This window comes from Heloderma suspectum, chromosome 12 (assembly GCF_057233095.1).
Source record: "Heloderma suspectum isolate Gila_16-S chromosome 12, 16-S_ref, whole genome shotgun sequence".
NCBI classification, from domain to species: Eukaryota; Metazoa; Chordata; class Lepidosauria; order Squamata; family Helodermatidae; genus Heloderma; species Heloderma suspectum.
Genome location: NC_139469.1, coordinates 21,954,430 through 21,978,423, shown reverse-complemented (window position 1 = coordinate 21,978,423; position 23,994 = coordinate 21,954,430). Strand labels below are relative to the sequence as shown.

General features: G+C 46.7%; 1 protein-coding gene across 2 annotated transcripts in view; it reads left to right on the top strand.

Moving 5' to 3' along the window:
- Positions 1-23,994, top strand: part of NTN3 (netrin 3) — a 191,673-nt gene that overhangs the window by 120,742 nt on the left and 46,937 nt on the right. For both annotated transcript variants that reach the window (XM_084818726.1, XM_084818727.1), the window contains exons 4-5: positions 16,343-16,492; positions 18,601-18,654. In XM_084818726.1, the coding sequence (XP_084674852.1) occupies positions 16,343-16,492; positions 18,601-18,654 (204 nt within the window). The remainder of the gene's footprint in view (positions 1-16,342; positions 16,493-18,600; positions 18,655-23,994) is intronic.

Below are 23,994 nucleotides of genomic sequence, written 5' to 3'. Positions count from 1 at the left end.
ATGTGCATGTTTGGCTCATTTTTTTTTTAATTTTACAAATTTTTCTATGACTAAATTTGTGTAAAATGGCAGGAAGTGAACAAAAACAAACAAACAAACAACGGTCTGCAAGTCTGCAGAATCCATGCAACTCGGGAAAAGCCAGTCCTCTGTGGCTGTCAGGAGTACCCTAGCTGCCTCTTGCAGTCCCCACCAATAGCCAACTCAGGACACAGATGATGAGGAATTCTTTGCAAGACTTTATTCCTTTATTACTTTATGACTCTTTCAGATACTAATCATTAGCGACTAAGCAAGGAGCAGCACTGGGGTAGATAGCAGAGTAGCCTAAGCTCCAGGTAAGGCAGTTGGTCCCTGTTTGAAGGGGACCCACGGGAAGACCCTGAACTTATGGGCTAGGGAAAGATCCTCCCTCTTTCCCTTGGTTCCTTGGGACGCGACCGTTGTTTGAGCACCAAATGAGCGGAACACCTCCTTTCGGCGTCCTCCATCTGTCGTTGCTCCCTGCGTCTGCGCCGAGCATCCAGCAAGGCCCCCTCCACCACCCTCTCACTGCCAGGGTCATTATCTATCCCAGGAATGCTGGCAGGAGGAATCTCTGCCAGCTGCTGTGCTTGTGAGAGATGAGCGAGCTCCTCTCCCATGGATTGCTGTTCCTCCTCAGAATCAGAACTGCTCTGGGGCTCTATTGGCTCGGTTTCCGCCCTGACATCATCCCCGCTCCCATGAGGCCACCCCTCATGCTCCTCCCCTGGGGCCCCGGGTTTGTGTGGGTACAGCTGGTGGAAGCGCCTCAGCAGCAACGGAGCATGCACATTTTCCCCAGGTTTCCAGGATCACTCATCTGGTCCGTACCCCTTCTAGTCCACCAGATATTGCAGGCGGCCACGAGAAAGGCGGGAGTCCAGAATCTCCGCGACCTCAAACTCCTCCTCCCCCTCCACCAGCACTGGCGGCGGGAGGGAGCCGGCTGAACGATGAGGGTCACCAGAAACCGGGGGGACAGCAAGGACTGATGAAAGACAGGATCTTCATGGGGGGGGGGAGCCAGGCAAAAAGCAACAGGGTTAATCTGGGCCGTAATCTGAAAAGGCCCCATGCGGTGAGGCACATGCTTCCTTGCGGGCGAGTGAGAGGGGAGATATTGGGTAGACAACCAAACCCAGTCCCCCAGTTGCAGAGACGGACCCGGCTGGCGCCGCTGGTCTGCAGAGGCCTTGTAGGCTGTCTTGGCTTGCTCAAGGGAGTCCCGTAAGAGGTGGTGTACCACTCGCAACTCCTCTAAAAAGTCATGGGCCGCCAGCACCGAAGAGGGAGCTAGGGTGGACGGGAAAGCCTTGGGGTGTTAACAAAAATTGGCAAAAAATTGAGTTTGGCGGGTGGAAGCATGGCAGGCATTGTTATAAGCAAATTCTGCAAGAGGCAGCAAGGAAAACCAGTCATCTTGCTGGTAATTGACATAACAGTGCAAATATTGCTCCAGAGTCGCATTGGTGCACTCGGTCTGACCATCCGTCTGTGGATGGTAGGTGGAGGAAAGACGGAGCATCACATGGAGAAGCCCAAGTAGCTCCCTCCAGAAATGGGCAGTGAATTGGGCCCCCCTATCCGAAATGAGACCCTCGGGCCATCCGTGGAGCTGGAAAACATGCGCCAAAAAAAGCTCCGCCGTCTCCCTGGCTGTGGGCAACCCAGAGCAGGGGATGAAATGGGCCATCTTAGAAAACAAATCCACCACCACCAGAATAGTGGTCTTACCATGTGAGCGAGGCAAGTCAGTGATGAAGTCAAGGGAGAGCAGTTTCCAAGGTCCTGAGCTGGTGGCTCAGTTTTTGGATGGTTTGAACGACGAGATTTTGGATGAGTTGGCACGCATGCCTAGCCTGCCTACTTTGGAGGACCTTATCCAGACCTGCCTCCAGATAGATAGTCGGCTGGAGGGGCTCTGGGAGACCCAGCGGGGTGCCAGGGGCCGAGATTTCCCTCCTCCCATTCCTCCATGTTTCCTGCCCCCTCCCCCACCCCTGCAGTGGGGGCGGAGGAGACCCCGATGCAGCTGGGAGCTACCCGAGCCCTGCTGCCGCCGGAGGAACACATTTGCTGGTGTCATACAGTGGAATGATGACACCAGCAAATCTGGCCATAATTTCTGTAATTTACACAAATTCAGAATAGAGAGCCAGTGTAGTGTAGTGGCGAGAGTGACAGACTGGGAGCCAGGAGATCCGGGTTCTAGTCCCCACTTGGCCATGGAAGCTCACTGGGTGACTTTGGGCCAGTCACAGACTCTCAGCCCAACCCACCTCACAGGGTTGTTGTTGTGAGGATAAAATGGAGAGGAGGAGGATAATGTCAGCCGCCTTGGGTTCCTTGCAAGAGGAAAAAGGGCGGGGTATAAATGTAATGAAGAAATAAATAAAATAAATTTTATGTTTCAAATTTATATATCGCTTCCCTAGTCCATAAATTGTACATCGCATAAACATGGCAGGTGGGTGAGCAGCCAAAGGGTACAGCTGGAAATAGCTAATTTGTGCATCATGATAAACAGGTTTTGGGGTATTTATTTGTTTGTTTGTTTGTTTATTACATTTATATCCCACCTTTTTTCTTCCTTAAGGAACCCAAGGCGGCTTAAACAATCCTCCTCCATTTTATCCTCACAACAACAACCCTGTGAGGTGGGTTGGGCTGAGAGTCTGTGACTGGCCCAAAGTCACCTAGTGAGCTTCCATGGCCGAGCAGGGACTAGAACCCGGATCTCCTGACTCCTAGTCCAACACTCTAGCCACTACACCACGCTGGTTCCTGGCTTGAGGGAAGCGACTGCCTTGTATGCAGCAAAGTGGCATTTTCGACTTGAGGCAGGCTAGGGGGAGGGGCCAGCTTTCAGGATGTGTAACTAGACCTTTGTACTGGAATTAATTAATTTATATTCCTTCATTTATTTCGATGCTGCTTTCCCACACCATTGTGCCCAAAGGCGCTTACGGCATATCAGATGAACAACAAGCCATATAGCCATTGAAAAACATAAGATGATATAAAATACAGATATCAGTAACCATGTCAGTATGTCAATAGATACATGTCAATACGTCAATAGATACATAAGCAATATCATTAAGTCTCAGTACAACTAAAGCAACCATATAAAGCAATCAATACAATAGGTTGGACTTAGTCATACTTAGATTTGATCTATTAAAATCTATGGGACTTAAGTTAGTCATGACTAACTTAAGCCCCATGGATTTCACTTGATTTACTCTCTTAGTCATACCAGAAGTATGACTAATTCTGGATCCATCCCTATTAAACTAATAATCTAACGCAGCTGCTTAAAACCACCATGCAGGTTATACCTAGGCAGCTTACAAAATAAAAGAATCACTAAAAGTTGATTACTCCTCCCCCCAACTTTCTAAGTTTCCTTCTATTAGAGAATGGATACAGAAAATATGAAAAACTGCAGAAGTGTGTGAGTGTGTGTGTGTGTGTGTGTGTGTGTATATATATATATATATATATATATCCAAAATGTTAAAAAATATATAACCAAATATGACAAGGTAAAAAAGGGAAAGGTTTTGTATCAAATTAGTTTCCTCTTAGCTTTTTTTATATAAACAGCAATATAATTTAGATCTAGATTAAGTTAGATGTTTCAGAAATGTAGTTCAAGATCATACAATATATATTTCTCATGTTTCTATTCATTGTTTATACTAGTTTATACTTTAACATTTAGATTGCCGATCTTTGTTTATTCTCTGCATTTTTGTATAGTATTTTTTTAAATAAAAAACAATGAAGAAACCCAACACTGAAATGTTTCTGATCAATTAAAACTATCAGATAAAACAGATAAGTTCAGCATTAAAGGGGGGGGGCGGGACACACCAACAATAAACTTGGGAAACCACCAATAATAAAACCAGTCTAAAATGTTAACTAACCCAAAGACCTTTGGAAATAATGGAAGTAGATTTACAGTAGACACATTAAAATCAATGGGGATTAAGTTAGTTCCATTGATTTCAAGGGGTCTATTCTAAGTATAAAAGTATAACAAAGACTGGCTCCAACAACAAGAGTAACAGCAACAACAATAACAAAATCTTAACTAAGATTTCTAAAGGGCAAGACTGAATGGGCTGGTGTGCCTCTTTTAGGAGGGAGCACCAAAAGGTAGATGCCACCACTAAGAAAGCCCTGCTCCTTGTAACTGATGGCCTAATTCCAGAAGGACCTCTCATTTGGAGCAGGATCTCATATGGTGACCTCAGCAGTTTGGTGGTGGGCTCATAAGAGAGAAGATGCTCCCCTCTGCGGTATGATGGCTTTACAACTGACAGACAGCACTGGAGTCTGGGACTCCATAGAAATGGAAATAATAGTAGGGTTGGAAGGGGCCTACAAGACCATTGAGTCCAACCCACTGCTCAATGCAGGAATCCAAGTCAAAGCATCCCTGACAGATGGCTGTCCAGCTTCATCTTGAATGCTTCCAGTGTGGGAGAGCCCACCACCTCCCTAGGGAATTGGTTCCATTGTCGTGCTCTAACAGTCAGGATGTTTTTCCTGATGTTCAGCCGGAATCTGGCTTCCTGTAACTTGAGCCCATGAGTCCAAGTCCTGCATTCTGGGATGATTGAGAAGAGATCCTGGCCTTCCTCTCTGTGACAGCCTTTCAAGTCCTTGAAGAGTGCTGTCCTATCTCCCCTCAGTCTTCTCTTCTCAAGGCTAAACATGCCCAGTTCTTTCAGTCTCCCCTCATAGGGCTTTGTGTCCAGTCCCCTGAGCATCTTCGTTTCCTGATCATCATCTGCCTAGCATAGAATGCCACCGATACATGCAACAACAATGCCAGCCAGTAATCATGCATCCCACCTGGAGACTTCCTGCAAGGGCCTTAAGAACAATTTGGATTCCGAAATGCAGCCAGGCTGCTGTGTGTGCTTCTCCAATTCAAAGTTTATGGCTGCCGTGTCAACCTCATTGGTGTCATCATGCAGAACAAGTCCAGGGAGATATATATTTGCAAGCCTGTGATGACCACTCACTGTTTAGTGGCCACTTTTCATCACCTCACCAAAAGAAAGGGCCAAAGGGGCACAAATGGCCATCAAATGGACATGTGCTGCTTTACACGTATACATGCACATTACATATAATTGCTATCATTCAAATGGAAGTACAATACATCGCTCCACAGTGGGGAAGATGGTGACAGTGCGACTTCTGTGCCTGATGCTCAGCCTGCTGTCCAGGTGGGAATGACTGACGGGCAACTTCAACGTCCCTCTGCTCTCCCTTCTTAGACTTCTTTACCTTCAATCCAGACTTGGACCAGTTCAAAAATAGAGGACGCCGTCACATACAGCAGGGGTGCTGAACCTCTCTCAGCCCAAGGGCCTAATTCCATTTCAGAGGAGCTCTCGGGGGCTACATTCCAGTGGCGGACAGGGATGAAGGTGAAAGGGGGTGGCATCAAAGGCAAAAAGTGGTGATCCAGGATACTCCAATGTACCAGCATATTTTAGCTTAAAGCTCTTATGGCCAGCAACTAAGCTTGGGGGGGGGGACACAAAAGTGAGGAAACCATCAAAAGATCTATGGTCAGTGAAAGGGCTGTAGGGATCAGGGAAGGGGTGTGGCCATTTGGCAAACCATGGAGAATCAGACTTCCATTTGCATGCAGGTGGGCCGGATCTGAGCTGCGGGTCTCAGGTTCAACACCCCAATTTAGAGGACCATCCTCTGTAAAGTAGGACCCATGGCCACCCTACCAAGATTTCTGCAAGGAAGAGAGCCGCCCAGCTTGCTAAGGGAAGTGTTACACACAGCCTCCTTGGCATCAAAGCATGTTGTGGCTGAAGGATGGCTCAACATCATCCCAGGACTCCACCACCCGCTGCCATGTGTTATCACAGCTGAGCCCCACAAATACCCTCATCGGAAACACGTCCGTTTCCAATCCTGGCCAAGATCTGATAAGGCCCGTTGCATCTGGTCCCCATTAGGCGCAGTGCGCTCACTTCTTGCTGCATTAGAGCAAGGCTGATGCACTGGGACATGGTGCTCTGGCAAAATCCCATCTGCTGAAAATTAGGGAAACGATAACATCTCTTTTGGGGGGATGTGTGTATGTGTGTGTTTTTGTTTGGCTTTGGAATCATGTTTGACTGTTACACTGATGGAAACCATGATATTTCCCTTTGCTCCCCCCCCTCTCCTATTTGAAACAGGCCCTAGTCCAAGACTGGTTGATGGGACACTCATCACGCTTAACTTCTTCGCTCCCTCCTTTCATCTACCAAATGCCATTGCCAAATGTAACAGTGCCCAGGATCCAGGGTGGTGAACCTGTTTTCTGTTTTACTGACTCCAAAGTAGGGTGGCCATGTGTCCTCTTTTACAGAGGACAGTCCTCTATTTTGAAGATGTTCTCTATATGAAGGGCTCTTCAGCCCAAGCCCAGTTTAAAGATCAAGAACCATCAGGAGAAAGAGCTGGGCCTTCAAGTTGCCCATCAACAGCGCCTAGACAGCAGACTGAGCAGCCACACAGGTCACTGGGTCACAGTCTTCTACACTGTGGTGAGATGAACTGTACTTCTATCCAACTCACAATAATTATTTCTAAATTGACATCATAGAATCATAGAATAGTGGGGGTGGAAGGGGCCTACAAGGCCATCGAGTCCAACCCCCTGCTCAGTGCAGGAATCCAAGTCAGAGCATCCCTGACAGATGGCTGTCCAGTCTCGTCTTGAATGTCTCCAGTGTGGGAGAGCCCACCACCTCCCTAGGTAATTGGTTCCATTGTCGTATTGCTCTAACAGTCAGGAATTTCTTCCTGATGTTCAGCCAGAATCTGGCTTCCATACATTATGCATCGATACATATAAATTGGCATTTTGGTCCTCATTTCTGGCGATGCGTTTTCTATTTGGGGGGCAAGTGGGCACCCTAATCCAAAGGAATTCAGAATACATGCGTGGGGGTAACAAGAATCCAAAGTACAGGGAAGGACAGCGCAGCGTGGGCACAGCTGGAAACAGCTATTTCGTGCAGCATAATGAAGACGTTTTGGTTCCCGGCTTGAGGCAAGCTGCTCCTTCCTACACCGCAAAGTGGTGTTTCTGGCTTGAGGCGAGCTCGTGGGAGGGACCAGCTTTCTGTGTGTATTACTAGGCTTATGAGTAAGTTTAAACCTTCTTAGGCCTCATCTTAACATGCATCAGAAATCAGAATGAGGGGAGGGGAGGGGAGGGGAGAGAGAGAGAGAGAGAGAGAGACCATAGCTCAGTATTTAAACCACATGGTGTCTATGCAGAAGGCCCTGGGTTCAATCCTTGCCATCTTAAGTTACAAGGATCAGGTTGCAAGTGACGGTAAAGACCTCTGTCTGCTGGAGACCCGGGAGAGCCAATGCTGGACAGAATAGAAAATAATGGACTAGGTGGACAAATACCCTGACCTGGGATAAGGCAGCTTCCTATGTAGTCTTCTGAGGTGGTAGAATGGATTGCATCCAGTGGAGGCTGGTGACTCTGACTTCAGTGGGGCAGTGCATCTGCTCCAGGTTTCAGTCAGAGCCAGCCAGAACTCTAAAGGAGCTATCCAAGATGTGAAATACGAAGACAATACAAGATACGAAGCTTCGCACCTTGGATAGCTCTTTTAGAGTTCTGACTGGTTCTGACTGAAACCCAGTGTGGGTGCAGTGCCCCACTGAGGTCAGCGCCACCAGCCTCCACTGATTGCATCCCTTCAGGCCACAGGCAGGGGGCATCATCACACTTTTTTCAATGCTCCCCTGTCTGAAAAGCTTTCTGCAAGTCAGGGGTGGGGAACCTCTAAGGACCAAATTCAATTTCACAGAAGCTCTTGGGGGCTGCATTCCAGTAGTGGGCAGGGCTGAAAACAAAAGGGGCAGGCCCCAAATATAAAACCCCCACAACCCTGCATATTGTACGTTAAAGCTGCTAGTCCCACGAACAAAGCCTTAGGGGAGGCATTTCAACCTTTTAGAATGGGGCGGGCGGGGAGGCAGGAAACCACAAAAATGATTGGTGGTTGGGGGAAAAGGGGTGGGGCCAGGGGAATGAGCCATGGCCAACTCGGGAACTCGGGGGGGGGGGTGGATTTGGCCCCTGGGCCTGTTTCCCCACCCCTGGTGTAACTAGAAAGTTAACATAGCATCCCTAGTTTTCTCGTTGTGGAAAGTTTTCACATAGAACAGCATTAAAAAGAAAGGTATCTCCTGCCTGACATGGTGCAGTCGATTGTGCCACCATAGCATAGCTTCCTACCATCTCATTCCACCAGTTCATGGTGGCCGCACGGCTTTGATCACAGTTATGTTCGTTTTGCCCCTCTGTTCATCCCCTGAGCTCAGAGAAATCCCCGGCTCATCCTCCCTCCAGATTAGGGCCCAGTGGCTAGAGTGTGTGCATCTACTTCTGGCCCAATGGTAGGGTGGCCATGTGTTCTACTTTGTAAAAGACAGTCCTCTGTTTGAAGGCCTGTTGCTGGACAGACCTCAGTTTGAAAGCATCCTGTTCGAAGGGCTTCCAATGCAAGTCCAGTCTGAAGATCCAGAGCCATAATAAGCCAGGACAGTGCAGGGGCCCCCAAATTGCCCATCAACGGCTAGTGCCTGAATGGCAAACAGACCAGGTACACGGCTCACCTGGTCACAGTCTTTCCTAAGGTGGCCACTTCTGAATTGCTGAAAAAGAGGAAACGCATCACCAAAAAAGAAGACATCAATTTGCAGAAAATGTACATATGCTAATTTATATGTATAGACGCAAATTTGCAATTATTATAATTTAAATAGAAGCACAGCACATCTCACCATAGTATGGAAGATGGTGACGAGGTGACCCGTGTACCTGCTTGTTGTCCGTGTGCTAATGGTTGATGGGCAACAGTTCTTACCATTCTTTTTCTTTAAACTGGAATTGGACAGGACAGCTCTTCAAACAGAGGTTGTCCTCAAACAGAGGACGTTCCTCTGGCAGCCCTTCAAATAGAGGACTGTCCTCTGAAAAAGAGGATGCATGCCCACCCTAGGTTCCCCCCTATCATAAGATGTTAGGTATTCCTATTTGTATTCTAGTAATTATTTCCCAGCGTGCATCTGTACATATAAATTCTCCTTTGCACATAGTAGACAAGCCTGTGTCTTCTTTTGTCCTCTGTTTTGGTGATGCATAAGCAGCCACCCTACCCAACAGGATCCTCCTCTTGTGCATCCACCTCTGTTGAATAGTACCTGGGCTTTGCAGGCTACAGCTATATTGACAGGGCTAGAGCAGAAATGTTCATCCTAACTGCAAGGTAATAAATGCGGTCCTTGAACGGCATTTATGCCTCGTATTCATATGCGGTTATATAATTAATGTTAATGGTATTTTAACATGCAGTTCCTCCCAGCGGGAGGGAGTCAGGCCCCCAGAGTCCTTTGGGCTAAGGGCCGTCAAGTATGCTTAATCGACCCCGGAGAAACCACCCTCACTCTTGGTTCTCTGACAATAAAAATGAGCCAAGCATTGTAAATAAATTTACCCCCTCTTTCGCCCTGATGTTAACCAGGCGTCCTTTAATACACTTTTTTTTCCAAAGTTAAAAACTTCCCCAATGGAAACCACCCTTCATCATTCTTTTTTTATTATTATTCCTTCCCCCTTTCCTCCCATCATCCCTCCCTCTCCCCCTCTCTCTCTTTCTCAAGGTTGCAATTTGTTACCTTTAATGAGCCTTAACACACTTTCCCTGCCACTCTGGCCTGTCTCTTGCTCATGAGCGGCTCGGAGCTGAAGGTTGCATGGAAACTTCTACCATTTTCCACATGAGCCAAAGCATCACACTCCAGCACTCCCCCCCCCCACACACACACACACCCCAGCATGGAATTAGCCCTGGGGTGGCAGGAGGAAAATTGGCCGATTCTAGGTGTCTAGAGCTTAATGTTAGAAAGCAGCTGTGTGCGTCAGTTCAAACACTCTGATCTCCGGGAGGTTAACTCAAGAAGCTCATGGGTGGAAAGGCCAAACTTCACGCTAAGTTTTTTAAAAAGTAGTAGTAGTAGTACTACTATTATTATTGAAAAGCATAGCGGTCATCTGGATGTGTCCTCCTGGAATATGAACACTCATGTTTTGTGCTTGTCAACAAAGGAAAGTATATGGAATTCTATGCTAGGAAATCTCAGGTGCTGTCTGCAGCCAGAAAGTCACAGACTACAAGTATGTGTGGGAGGAAATATGGGGTTGCATCCACATTAAGCCATACTAAGAGTAAGCTCATTGAAATCAGTGGGGCTCAAGACTCAACACTACCTTAAGTCCCACTGATTTCAGTGGGCCTGCTCTAAAGATGACTGCATTTGAATCTAGTCCATGCTGTTTGGACACTTTCTAGGCGTCTTCATTTGACTGCTTGTTTTGGAGAGTTTTGGAGTTGGTTTTGGACTGGGTTTCTTTTTTGTTGTTGTTTTGAGAATTTGGGTGATTTTTCGCACAATGGGGGAAGAAAAGTTGAAAGACGTACATAACTGATGGCAATAACTAGGTGTGGGTAAAGGGGCAGGGACTATTTGCCACTGAGAAAGGCTGAAAAGGCTTTCTTCACTGTGGTGAAGAAAGATATGTAGCACTCCTTAACTACTGAAAGATCTGGGGGGAAATCATGAGGATTAGAAACTTGCTTTTGGTCTAAATGAAAAAAAATTCTCCGATTTACAATTCTGAATTGAAAATGCAAACCTGCATATATATTAGTGCAACCTCCCCCAAAGTGGTGCCCCCCAGATGTTTTGGACTGCAACTCCCATCAGCCCCAGCCAGCATGGCCAGTGGTCAGGAATGCTGGGAGTTGTAGTCCAAAACATCTGGATGGCACCAGGTTGCTAAGCATTAGGGCTTAGCAACTCCACACACACACACACACACCATATGCAATTAACCATTCTGTTTGTAGCCTGAGAATTTGGGGAGGAGCATATTGGAGATTCTGCAAAGAGCCTCAAGCAGCTTGTCCCACTTACCAGTGATTCTGATGGACATCATGTTCCTTGGTGCTGTGTGTGCATGCGCGCGCATGTGCGCGTGTACAAGCACGCACGCACGAGGGATGGACGGATGGATGAATCTGTCCATTTTGATTTCTCTCAGTTTCCCACTCTTCAGTTCACTTTGTCTGATCCTCACATTGTTAATGTGGTTTTTTTTTAACGTTCACATGAACATCCATATGCATTTTAATGTGCATTTCTCCTAATACATACATTTTTGTTTGTGCAGTTTTGCCTAATATACACATATCTGCAAGGCATTTCTGCTAACATCATGGACTTGTGAATGCTATTTTCACTAAAAGAACCATTGTTCACACCCTATTTGTGTGTGTGTGTTTTAGATTGGAAAGCTCCATCCCAAAATATGACAAAGTGCAAATTTGGAAGGAAAACTGAATTTCAGTTTGTGTATAGACTGAAAGAACAAAAATAGATATTTCGCCCCTGCTGCTAGTGCACACACATCAGCATACCTGACGGCAGGAAGCATCACCCTAATTCTTATTTGGCTTCCACATCGGTTACATGATGTCATCATGAAGCCCAATCAGACTGAGAGCCACTCTAATGATTGTGGATTTAAAAAAAAAACACCACAGTAGGGATGTTGGAGAAATCTGCAACGGAATCAAATGAGTTCAGATTTCTATGAATCTGACCCACAGACATTGCAGCGGACCGGCTTTTCCCGAGTCACACAGATTCTATGGATTCGCAAACCATTTTTTTACTTTCCAGAATTTTATGCAGATTTAGTTGTAGAAAGATATGTAAAACAAAATAAAAACACCTGCTGAAAATGTGCCTTTCCCCCACAGGCTAAAGCATGAAAATGCACATTTGCAGGGGGATTTGTGCATTTTGGGGGTGCAAATTTGGGAAAATGGAAACCCCCTGATTCCGTTGATGAACAGATGACGGAACGAAACGCACCTGACAATCCATGAAACACAGACAGAAAGGATTTTACAAATTCCGTACATCCCTAAGCAGCAGTAGGGACTACATTCTCCACTAGAACCATGAATAGGCAGTGGGGGCAGTGGGAATGCTGAGTGGGGAGTGGGTTTCACTCACATTTCGCCTCCCCCAGGCCACCACTTTGGAGCTGAAAGGATGCCTGTTAAATAGGAGCAGGTGGATGGTATGATAATGTAACAAGTCATTCCTTCTTCCACTTTTTCATGTGGGCCCCCTGACTTTGCTTTGTCAGTGTCCTTTCAGCTCAAGTTCAGTGCCACTCCTTTCCATGGTTCCATGGTGTCAGGCTAAGACTGGCTCAGATCCCTGTTCAGCCAATAAAAGCCCAATCCTATGCATGTTTAGACAGAAAAAAAGGCCTACAACTCCCAGCATGCCTCTGCCAGCCATTGCTGGTGGGGGCATGCTGGGAGTTGTAGGCCTTTTTCCTGTCTAAATATGCATAGGATTGTGCCCTAAGTTCAGTTGGTGACTTTGGGCCAGTCATTTACTCTCAGTCTAACCTACCTCACAGGGTTGTTGTGAAACTAAAAACTGCAAGGGGGAAGGAACAGTGCATAGCACCGTAAACACCTTGGTGTTGAGGTGGGATATAAATACAGCAAATAAATAAAGATATCAGGTTTGTGTACATTTGTTGCTATTTCTTTACCCCCTTTCAATAAAGCTGGGTCCAGGTTTAAGAGGCCCCTTGGCCAAGTGCCTTCGCACAGGCCTCTGTGGGCTTACCTAGAGGCAGCAGCATGATTTCAGCGAGCACTGGGTGGGGGCCACCAATTCACCACAATGCCTCTGATGTCATGTTGCTCTGGGGAATTGTGGGAAATTTGCACTGAAGTCCCTGCAACTGCCCGAGGGTGTTGGGTGCTGGTGCCAGAGGGCCTGATGTTTTAACACCTTTGCTCACGGTGGCACCCTCCCCTCAAAGGAGTAATGAAAACGTCTAGTGACAACAGTAATTTGTGGCCATGTAAACACCCCAAAAGTCCATGAAATGAGTGGTTTGCCAAGAGTTTTATATTAAGTGCTGCCACTGCTGGCATAAATGAGGCTGCAACTTGTTCCTGAGTAGTGCAAAAGAAACCTATTGCCTTACCCCCAAAATTGGGTCCCACTGCAGCCCATGACATGTCCTCGTTTGCACAAACACATTTTTATGCACCTACGCACCCATCAGCTCAGTGGGTGGCTGTGCTCTCTTGCAACAAATCACTGGACTAGCCTTTCCCCACCCTATTTCTTATTCACTAGTTTACTGTTTGCCATGTATTATCCATTCTTCTGCTTTCAAAGAGGGCAGTGTCAGATGTGGTGAATTTCGTAACTGAAAAACAATGGTATGCAATCCTCCTGCAAGATCTGAAATTGTTTGTCAAGTTTTTTTGAAAGTGGCAGAAAAACCAACGTTGGTTCATAATCACACACCTTTTATCTTTTAGTGGTAAAAGGACAAAAGGATGTGATTTCTTATGGGCTGGCTGTTGCAAGAGTAGTAGATTACTTCAGCAGAGCCGTTAGGGGGCTCATGCGTCTTACTTTGCAAAGGACAGCCCTCTGTTTGAAGTGTGTCTTCTCCTGGGAGAGACCAAGGGCCTTGAAGTTCTCCATCAACAATTAGCACCTGGATTGGCACTGGAGGACCTTCTCAGTGGTGGCCCCCTGATTATGGAACCATCTCCCCACTGAGGCCCTACCTGGCACCAACACTCTCATCTTTTCAGCACTGGGTTAAGGCTGTCCTCTACCCTCAGGCATTTAATGGCATATGATGGGGCATTTATATCAGCTATCTTTATCAGGTCCAGTATCTCACTGAAATAGTTTTAGTTCAGCACATGCAAATTTTATGCAACTCTGTGCACTGTTTTGTCCTCTTGATGTCTTTCCCCCTGGTTGCTGCACTTCCTCTTTTTTGGCAATGTGACAGCGCCCCCCCCCCCCTTAAGATACCTGGAATAGCCTGAGAAGACCGGAAGAACTACTCAAGTGCCATTCCATTGTTTTCAGTGAAATTTTGCCATGACTTGCTGTGGCCAACTTTTGCAGGGGCTGCTGAACCAAAAGGTGAAGATCAAGTCATCTGCCCAGGGCTGGCCCAAGACATTTTGCTGCCTGAGGTGAAGCAGCAAATGGTGCCCCTCACCCACCCAAATCAAGGTGCATAGGATGCAAAGCCAAGCTCATCATTTGGACACATGAGGCAGAACGTGTGCCCACAGGCACCTTTCTTCATCTCTAGCAGTAAAAATACAACATTGACAAACTGAATAGCTAACAATTTGCTGCCCTTTTAAATCTGCTGCCTGAGGCAGCTGCCTCACTTTGCCTCATGGCAGGGCCAGCCCTGCATCTGCCACCCCAGGGCTGATGGGACAGAGGTAGGAGGGCTGTCTCAGAAAGGACAACAGCTTCGGTCCACTACACTCCCTTAGCATGCAAGCTCAAGCTTCTATGTTTTCAGCAAGACCTCAATGTTCCTCCCTGGATACACTCTCTTCTCCAAAACCAAGCCTTATGCCAGCCTCCCCCAACCTGGTGCCCTCCCATCATCCTCAGCCAATCTGAGTTGTACTCTAACACAGTGTTTCTCAAATCATGGGTCTGGACGCAACAGTGGCTCTCAGCCAGCCTTCAGGTGGGTCTCAGTGCTTCAGACTGTCGGGTGCCTCTTTGCTTGACTGCCCTGTGACATGGCCACAGGTTAGAGAGAGAAGGCTTATTATTATTATTATTATTATTATTATTATTATTATTATTATTATTATTATTTCAAGAACTAGGAATAAAGAGGAAGGGGATAAGAGAGGGAAGCTATTATTGGAGGAAGTGAATGTAGAAGCAGCAGATGGGAGGGATGAAAGAAACTGGCAGCTGAGGATAGGGTATACGTTAACTATGAAAGAATAAGAGGGTAAGAAGACTTTGAGAGACATGTGGGAGGACGAGGAAAACATTATAAAATAAACTCTACCTATTTTCTCTACCTAGAGCAGGGCTCGCTTAACATTTCTTGGGTTGGTGGTCACATTTGGAATTTTGAGTGTCATGGGCACTCTCACAAAATGTCTGGGCATGGAGGAGGTTGCTCCTTCATAAAATGGCTGCCAAAGTGGGTGTAGCCAGTCATAAAATACTTCCCAGAAGGCAAACTGGTGAGACTAACAGAAAGGTAACTAGCCCAAGAATCTAAGCACAAGGCAGAAGTGGGAGTCTGAGCTCCAAAATACAAAACCGCTCTTTTGAATTCAGATAAAGATTTTGTACCCAAATAAAAAGCAGGACTTTGCTTTGCAACATGGCAGTCTCCCAGTTAAACAAAGAACCATTTCAAATCATCTTAAGAAATGCAATTAAAATCAGGAGAGGCAAAGCGCCTGGTGGGCGACAGGAGGTGTCTGTGGGCACATTGGTGCCCATAGGCAACATGTTGAAAACCGAGACTTAGAGCCTCAGGATCAGCAAATTCTTCCTGAAATGGAGAGGCTGTGTAATAATACCTCCAGAACCAGTGTCTGTACTTAACTTGAGGAAAGCTGAATTATGGAACTCCCTGCTGCAAGGAAATAGCTTTGGCAAAGCATTTAGCCATTTTCAAAGAGTGACTCGGCATCAATATAAAATGATATCAACAGTGCCCAGCTGATTATGCCAAACGCCGCCCCGATCCATCACTGTTTTGTGACTGGCGGACCTCTTCAGCTCTCTCAAGTGGGCCCCAGGGGTCAAAAGTTTGAGAACCCCTGGACTCGAAAAACAGCCATATACTATGGTGGTATGGCTCCACCTCTATCATGAGTATATGAAGCTGTCTAATACTGCTGACCGTTGGTCCATCTAGAACCTCAGAACCCCTTTCCCCAGCCATTTTTTCCCTCACTAGCCTCCTGCTCCTGGAATTAAGCCTGCCTGAAAGAAGAGACCCTGGGACTGAGGATGTGTGAGAGAATCAACTGGCGGAAAGGAAGGGTTAAGCATCTCCATCCACCAGTTCTACCCGTGCAAACGCTCTCCCCCCCCCCCATACACACATCAAGGTAACATGTAACTCTGCCCTGCAGTGCCCGAGCAGTTTGAGCCAGCTTGGGAAATTTGGAAGTGCTTTTTTGCTCACATGTGTTTCGAATTGATGTTTTGTTCGCGCATAACTCTGCATCTCCCAGCATGCCGTTTAATGAAATGTGAGTGCGTTTGTGCGTGTTTGCAATTTCCAGCTTGTAACTTTTTCTCCCCTCTCTCTCTGCTCTCCTCCCCACCTCCCCCTGGTCCTTAGCATGCGACTGCCACCCCGTTGGTGCAGCTGGGAAAACCTGCAACCAGACGACTGGCCAATGCCCTTGCAAAGACGGCGTGACAGGGCTAACCTGCAACCGTTGCGCCAAAGGCTACCAACAGAGCCGTTCGCCAGTCGCTCCTTGCATCAGTGAGTAACACTGCTACATTTCTTGCTCTGCGCTGGACTTCTCGGGTATTGAGGATGCGCTTTTGCAGTTTGGATATTGGAAGGCTGTGATTAGAGGGCGACGCTTTCCCACAGCTTGTTGCTGAGATGAAGCATTTGAGAGAAAGCAACATTTGTGAGGCGAGCAGGCCCGAAACTGTAACACCCCCCGCAATGTTCTTTGCATGGGTCCACTTACCCCCAAGGCTTGGGAGATACCTCAGGAACTGTACTGTTCCCCAAAGCCTTAAAAAATCAGGCCTCCGTGGAATGTGCATAGATCCTCCTGAGCAGTGCCTGGAGGTCAAGGTAGGGTGGCCACTTATAAATCATGGCCACGTACAAATCGCCAAAACAAGAGGACTGGCCTAGCCAAAAAGGAGGGCAGCAATTTGCATAACATTTGCGTATGCTAATTCTCAATGCACATTGAGATACCCTGGAGATGCAATGCCAGTCAGAGTATACCATACTGGTCTAAATGGAGTAATATTAGGGATGTCAGAGAATTCCGCCACGGATCTTGGTGAGGCCAAATGTCAGTGCATTCGGCCCCACCCGAAATCCGTGACGGAACGAAGCCCCCCCGCCCCCCCGCCCTGCAAAAGGTGTGTGAAACGGGACACCTACCTGCTGCCGTTCGCGCTGCTTTGCGAATGGTGGCCACAGCCGCCATTCGCTTCTTCATTATAGCCGTGATAGGCTACGTAAAGACTTACGTAGCCTATCACGGCTAACGCAGGGATGCCATTTGTGTCCCTGTGGGAGCTGTGATAGGATGCGTAAGTATTGACGTAGCCTATCACGGCAAAAAAAGGGAATGCAAATGGCAGCAGCTACGGCGGCCACCATTTGCATTCCCTTTTTTTTTGGCCGTGATAGGCTACGTAAATATTTACATAGCCTACCACGGCAAAAGAGAGGGGTGCAAATGGCATAGTGGCCACCATTTGTTCCCAACTCTTTTGCTGTAATAGGCTACGTAAATATTTACGTAGCCTATCACGGCCAAAAAAAAGGGAACGCAAATGGCGGCTGCTGTAGCCGCCATTTGCGTTCCCTTTTTTTTGGCCATGATAGGCTACGTAAATATTTATGTAGCCTATTATGGCCAAATACAGGGACACATATGGTGGTGGCTACGGCAGCCGCCATTTGCGTCCCTGTGCAGGCTGCCCAGCGGCTGGATGTCCGGCTGCGGGTGGCCCCGGCCGGCGGCTCCACAGAATTGCCACGGAGTGGAGCCAGCCGGAGAGAATTTTGGGGGGAATTTCGGAGCACCTCCCCCCCACTGCAAATGTCACCTTTCGAAAAGGTAAGTGACTTTTGTACATCCCTAAGTAATATATGGCATATGTATGCATGCATGCATGCACTGCATTTTTATTCCCACTTTTCAGACAATTATTTAGGCGTCAATTAAAAAGAGAGAAGCTGTGCCATCAGGCTTACAAATAATAATTAAAACACAACAACAGGAAGACACACAAGGGGAGGGGGGGTGGAAGGAAAAGGAAGAGGACAGAGATCAGTTCTTCAAGGCCATAACAAGATGGTGAGCTATAAGCGGGCATTTAAATGCCCTTTGGGCCAGAGCGATCTTCCCTGGCTGGCGTTCTTGCTGGAATGGCAATTGGTGGCTCTTGGTCCTTTGGCCGATGGACTGGGCCAGCCAGAGTGTTCTTCCCCCTCCCTTCTGCAGCCCCAAGCAGTTGGAGCTGAGTTTTCTTTCTGGCCGGGAGGGGGAAGCGAGCTCCCTGCAATGGCTCCTTCCCTTGCTGGTGGATGGGCCCGCTTGGTCTCCCCCGTGGCATAATGTTATTCCTGGAAAGCAGGGGGCTCAGCCTCTATGTGGCCTATGTTCACTTTTATGCACAGATGAAGAGGCTGTGGTGGCAAGCAAATAGAGGAGAAGTATAGAAACTCACCGACTGTGAAGCATCTCCTCGTACCTGTTGCAGAAGACATGGAAACCAGTAGGGCACATTGCTCCAGTCTTTCTGTCTGCCAGCAGTGGGAAGAGAAGCGAGGAGGAAGAGCGCCCAGGCATGATCCAGCCAACTAAGAAACTTCACCTTTTTCTTTTTCAGAGATTCCTGCCATCAACCCGACCTCTGTGGTCACCAGCACAGAAGAACCAGCAGGTAAGCAATTGCTATATTGGAAACGCAAGGGTGGGAACACTGCCCAAGCATCGTAACTGCATTTCTCTGTAACTTTAGGGATGCTTCCATATATGCTCTGTGACTTTAGAGATGTAACAAAGATAGGGATGCAACTTCAGGGATGCTTTTCCAAAGCGCTCTGTAATGTTAGGGATGCTTCCAAAGATGCTTCCATACGAGTTTCTCCCTAGATCTTGGACAACCTGGGTTTGTTTACAAAGTGGGACTGATGCACTGGGAATCCACCTATTGTTTTTCTCTCCAGTTTTTAGACAGAAAGCCACGCATGCGCAGTTTGCTGCTGCTTTCAGTTCCTTCAGTTTGTCAGTTGCAACCATGTTGTCCTTTCATGTGGAGTTTTACTGGGGCACATGTTTGTCTGTGTGCCTCAGTAGAAGACACACAAAAATGAATTCAATACAGTCGTATAAACGATCACATCTAGATTTCATTTTACAGTGTTTAACCGATGTGCACATGCTCATTAGTGGCATATGGGGGCGGGGAGGGATAGGCAAATTAACTGAAGAAACTATGCATGTTCAGTTCTGGAATTAATGTAAGAAATTATCCTATTTAAATCAGAACTCAGGAGCAGTGGAATGCAGGGCAGAGTGAATGAGGGGAACAACAAAGGAACACAGAATGGGCTGTTAGCAGAAATGGCTGAATAAAGCAGACTGAAACCAGAAAATGAAGGGCTTGGTGAACTTTACTGATTCATAAAGAGATAGCTAAGCAGAAGAGCAAATCAGGCCAGGCTTCTGAAAGAATGAAACCACTACTACTACAAAACATACTGAACATGTTAGTATTTTTATACACAAGAAACCCAAGCTGAAAGGAAACTTATATGGCTCCACCATTCTGCCCCCACCCCTCTTTGTGACTTCTGTTTGCTCCCAGGACTGCCTCTGATGCATCCAGAGCTGCTAATTAGCTCTGCATCCCGATTGACCCTTGTTATTGGGCTTTAAAACTCTAAAGATAAATGAAGCCTTAGCGTGCACCATTTTTTGGTGTGATCCCCTGCCATTGCTATTCAAACATGGAGGAAATCCTTTCATCCGCTATACTAATAGTGACCTCATTCTCCAAGTGCTGATCCTTATGTAGGCAAAAGTGCACCATCCACACACAAGAGGGAGGTATCCACAGGTGTGAAGGAATTCCAAGGTTTGCAGAATTACAAAAAACTCTTTACAGAGAAAAAAACTAAGGAGGTGAGGGAGGGGAAGACCCTAAAAGTGCCCAATGAGGACTGGGCATGCTCAGTAGCTGCCATGGACCAGGACCCCAAACCCTCATCCTCAGAGGATCCCAACCCCTCTCCCTCTGAAGAAGTGACTCCAGAGTTAATGGTTCAGGGAGAGGACTCAGCCATGGAAAGACATCATGAGGCTTCCACCATACTCAGGACCCAATTCTCCAAAAAGGCCCCAGGGGCCAACTCCCTTGCATACAGAGGAGGTTACATTACCAACCTCAGACTCTGAGAACTCGGGCCATAAGGAAAGTAGCATGTCACTGCCACTCCCACATTGTCACAGCCTGAGAATGTTAAAACAGGCCAGACCCCTTTAAGAGACAAAGCCTCAGTCAGTATGAAGGTGGGGCCAACTAGCCTAAACTCAACTAAACTCATATTTAAGTCTCAGTCTTGCTCTGCTCTTTGTTGGAGCAACATGCAGACAACTCTGTCTGGCTTCCAGTCCCAGCACTGCTCAGAGCTTTCAGTGGTGCTGATCTCTTCCCATCTTGCTTCCCGAGAAACCTGCCCCCTGCACAAGATCTGATCCATTGCAGAACCTTGTAACCCAGGCTACATGGCAAGGCATTGACAGAAAGCACAACCTGAAGGGGTACAGTAGCTATAGAATGCTGAGTGTCTGTAGGTGGGTGGGGAACCCAAAATCAGAATGGAGGGGGAATGGAATGGAGTATCTTAGCAGAGTTCACGGCTGGCTGGCTGGCTCCCTGAACAGGAGCACTCCATGTTGAAACATTTTGTATAACCCTATTCCTAGACTTGCTAGAATCACTTCATTCTACCCGTGTGTTTATTACACCCTTGTTATTTATGATGATATTCTCCCCCCTTCATCACCACAAGTCAGTGCTCTGCACATGCCCTCTGTTTAGTCATCTGCTGGAATTTTAATGTTGAAAGTGTGTCTAGCACCAGATTTTGCTTGAAGGGTGAGTATAGCCAGGTTTCCTTCAACTAATTTTTTTTTTAACGTGCAAATGAGGTTTTAAATCCTATTTACTTTTGGAAAATGACCAAAGAAACTCGACAAGAGTTCTTTAGGGGTTTAAAACAAAATTCTCTGAAAAGAAAAAAGGAAAAACAACCCAAGCAGCAGCCTTCCTTTGCACAGGCCAGCACCAAAGCTGTCGCTCTGAAACCTGGCAAAGGGTTTCATGAAGGGGCATTGCTGCCTCATGCTGAGTTTCTGGGCTCAGGCATTCATAATATCCATCTCTCCTTCCCATATGCAAGAGCTTTCTCCTCAGAACTCTTGGCTGTCACATTAGTTATTATGAGCAGGACCTGAAATGAAATGTTGGTGTGTGGAGCATTACTATTCAAGATTCCAGCCAGCCATGCCCTTTTCCAAGATACTCTATTCCTGCTCCTCCCTGATTTTGCATTACTCCCACCTGAAAGAGTAGGGATGTGGGAGAATTCCATTTTGGAGTGAAATCTTGACGGATTTTACCAGTTTGGCCTTGGCAGATTTCCTTCTGCTGGTGTCGACTCAAACCCTCACAATGTGATGAAATGGAGAGAAGAACGGGGAGTGGGGAGTAGTTACTGGCTGCTGCTTTTGGCTCCCCCCCTCCTTTGCTCTTCCCTCCATTTCATCCTTTCAAATTGCATACGTTAGAGATTCACAGCACTGCTCTGTATATCTGAGAGTGACCATGTTCTCTGACTCAGATCTTTAAATCCCTTAGCGATCTGATGCAGGGGAGAGGGAGGGGTTCGCTTGGGAAGCGCTGAAATGGAGGATGAAATTGACAAGTTCTTTGACAAGTCCGGAATAGGGCTCTGGTGGGCTAAACAAAGTAGTATGCGGAGAAGATAAAACCGACAAGGATATGTACAAGGGGAATATGCCTCTCCAGGGTTACACAGCGGACAGGCGAATTAAAAAAAATAAAAAAAATAACTACCCCATTTGCACAAACTTAAAGACCTGGGGGGGGGGAAGATTCCATTTGCACAAATCATCAGACCTGAAAAATGGGGGTGGGGGCAACAGAATCAAATTTGCGCAAATCACGGAAAGCGAAAAATGTGTCTATTTAATATGCACAAAAAATACAAATGTTTCTGTAATCGGAAAAAAGAATCCGCTATAGTCTGCCGCCACTTATCAGAATGGAAAACTGTGAAATCCTGCTGGGCTTAAATGGAATAGAATTCCCAGTGTCTCACATTCCTATCCAACCATCAGTCAGCATGCTAAGTCCTCACTGGGCTGTTCTGGGTTTCTTCTTTTTTTTTTTTTTGGACCTCAGGGGTTCCCCCAACCTGCTGATACCACCCTCTTCTGCAAGGGTGGTGGCACTTGGCTGCATAAACATCCACACTTGGAGAATTGAGTCCACTGTTAATACATAGGATGGGGAAAGCTTGAGTCTAAATCTCTGCTGTGTCTCCAAGACTCTGTGCAATGGACCCTTGCCTGAAGCCAACCTGTTCTAGGGGCATGTTGAAGAATGGATACACTTCTTTTAGGAGCACACTAGCTCAAGTTCTCAAGCGTGGGCCTTCACTGTAGCATAACTTGCTTGTTTGGTGGTGATGTTGTCTCACTGCATACCGTCCGCAGTGCATGGGTACTTAGGTAGGGTCGGTAACAAATGCATAACAACGAATTGAGGGTAGGGATGCTTCCAAAATTCCCCATGGTCCAAATTTCTCCTTGGATTTTGGAGTTCTGAATTAACTGGCCTTGTTTCCAAAGTGGAACTGATGCATTTAGACATAAGAACATATAAGAAGAGCCCTGCTGGATCAGACTAAAGACTCATTGATGGCCAGCCTCCAGGAAGCCCACCCAGGACACCAAGTCAGTAGCTCTTTTCCTATGCTTGTCACCCATCAGCTGGTATTCCGAGGTACACTGCCGCCAAAGCTGTAGGTTCTAAGGACCTATCATGGCTAAGGAGAACATAAGAAGAGCCCTGCTAGATTATCATAGAATAGTAGGGTTGGAAGGGGCCTACAAGACCATCGAGTCCACCACCCTGTTTCCCACAGCGGCCCATCAAATGCCCCTGGGAAGCCTTAATGCAGGACATTTTTGCTCCCCAGTAGGGATGTATAAGAAATTTGTTTCAGTTAGTTTTTGATCAGGGTTTACCCAGTTTGCATCTTCTGGTCTGAACACAGACTCAGACACAATCTGTGGTTGAACTCTGTACATTTCTGAGCTTGCAATGGTGATTTGTGGACCCCCCAAAATGCATTCAACAGCATGTGCACATTTATTTATTTATTTATTTATTTATTTCTATACCGCCCAATAGCCGAAGCTCTCTTCGGCTATTCGGCCGAAGCCGAAGCATGTTTGAAAGATATGCATGAAAAAATGTGCGCTTTGGGGAAAATACACAAAAACACGCTTTAATCAATGGGGGAAGAATGCATACATTTCAATGATGCATACAATGGATGCGTACATTCAGAAAAATAAGCACGAAAATATGCACAAATTTTCATGCAAAAAGAAAAAAGGAAGCTTGCAATCTGATACGGACTTGAGTTAAAACAAGCTTTGAGATGGAATGCGGAGAACATCGCCAAGCTCGGGTTTTGCTGATTTGCACATCCCTTCTCCCCAGCCATTGGTACCCAGAGGTGTCCTGTCTCTGAACCTGGGGCTGCACACAGTCATCCTAACTAGTAGCCATTGATAGAATCCTCCTCGTCGTCTGTGAATGTGTCTATTCTCCTTTTCAAGATATCTAAGCTGGTGGCCATCTTGCGCCAGAGAGTTCCAGAAGTCAGCTATATATCCTGCCTATCCATTTGATTGGATGAGTCTGAGTTCCAGCATTATGAGAGAGAGAATCCTCCGTCTTGTTTTTATTTTAAACAAATCCAAATTCTGTAGTTCATCATAACTTTTAATATGAATGGAATGGCAAAAGTGTGTGTGGGGACGGGGACAGCAGTATTTTTGGCTCAGCCAAAAATCTGAGCTATTAATTCCCCACTGTCACATCCCAGCCCACTCTGCACTACCTGAGAACAGTCCCAGAACTAGCAGATGTACCATAGGTCTCTTTGTGCGTGAGACTCAT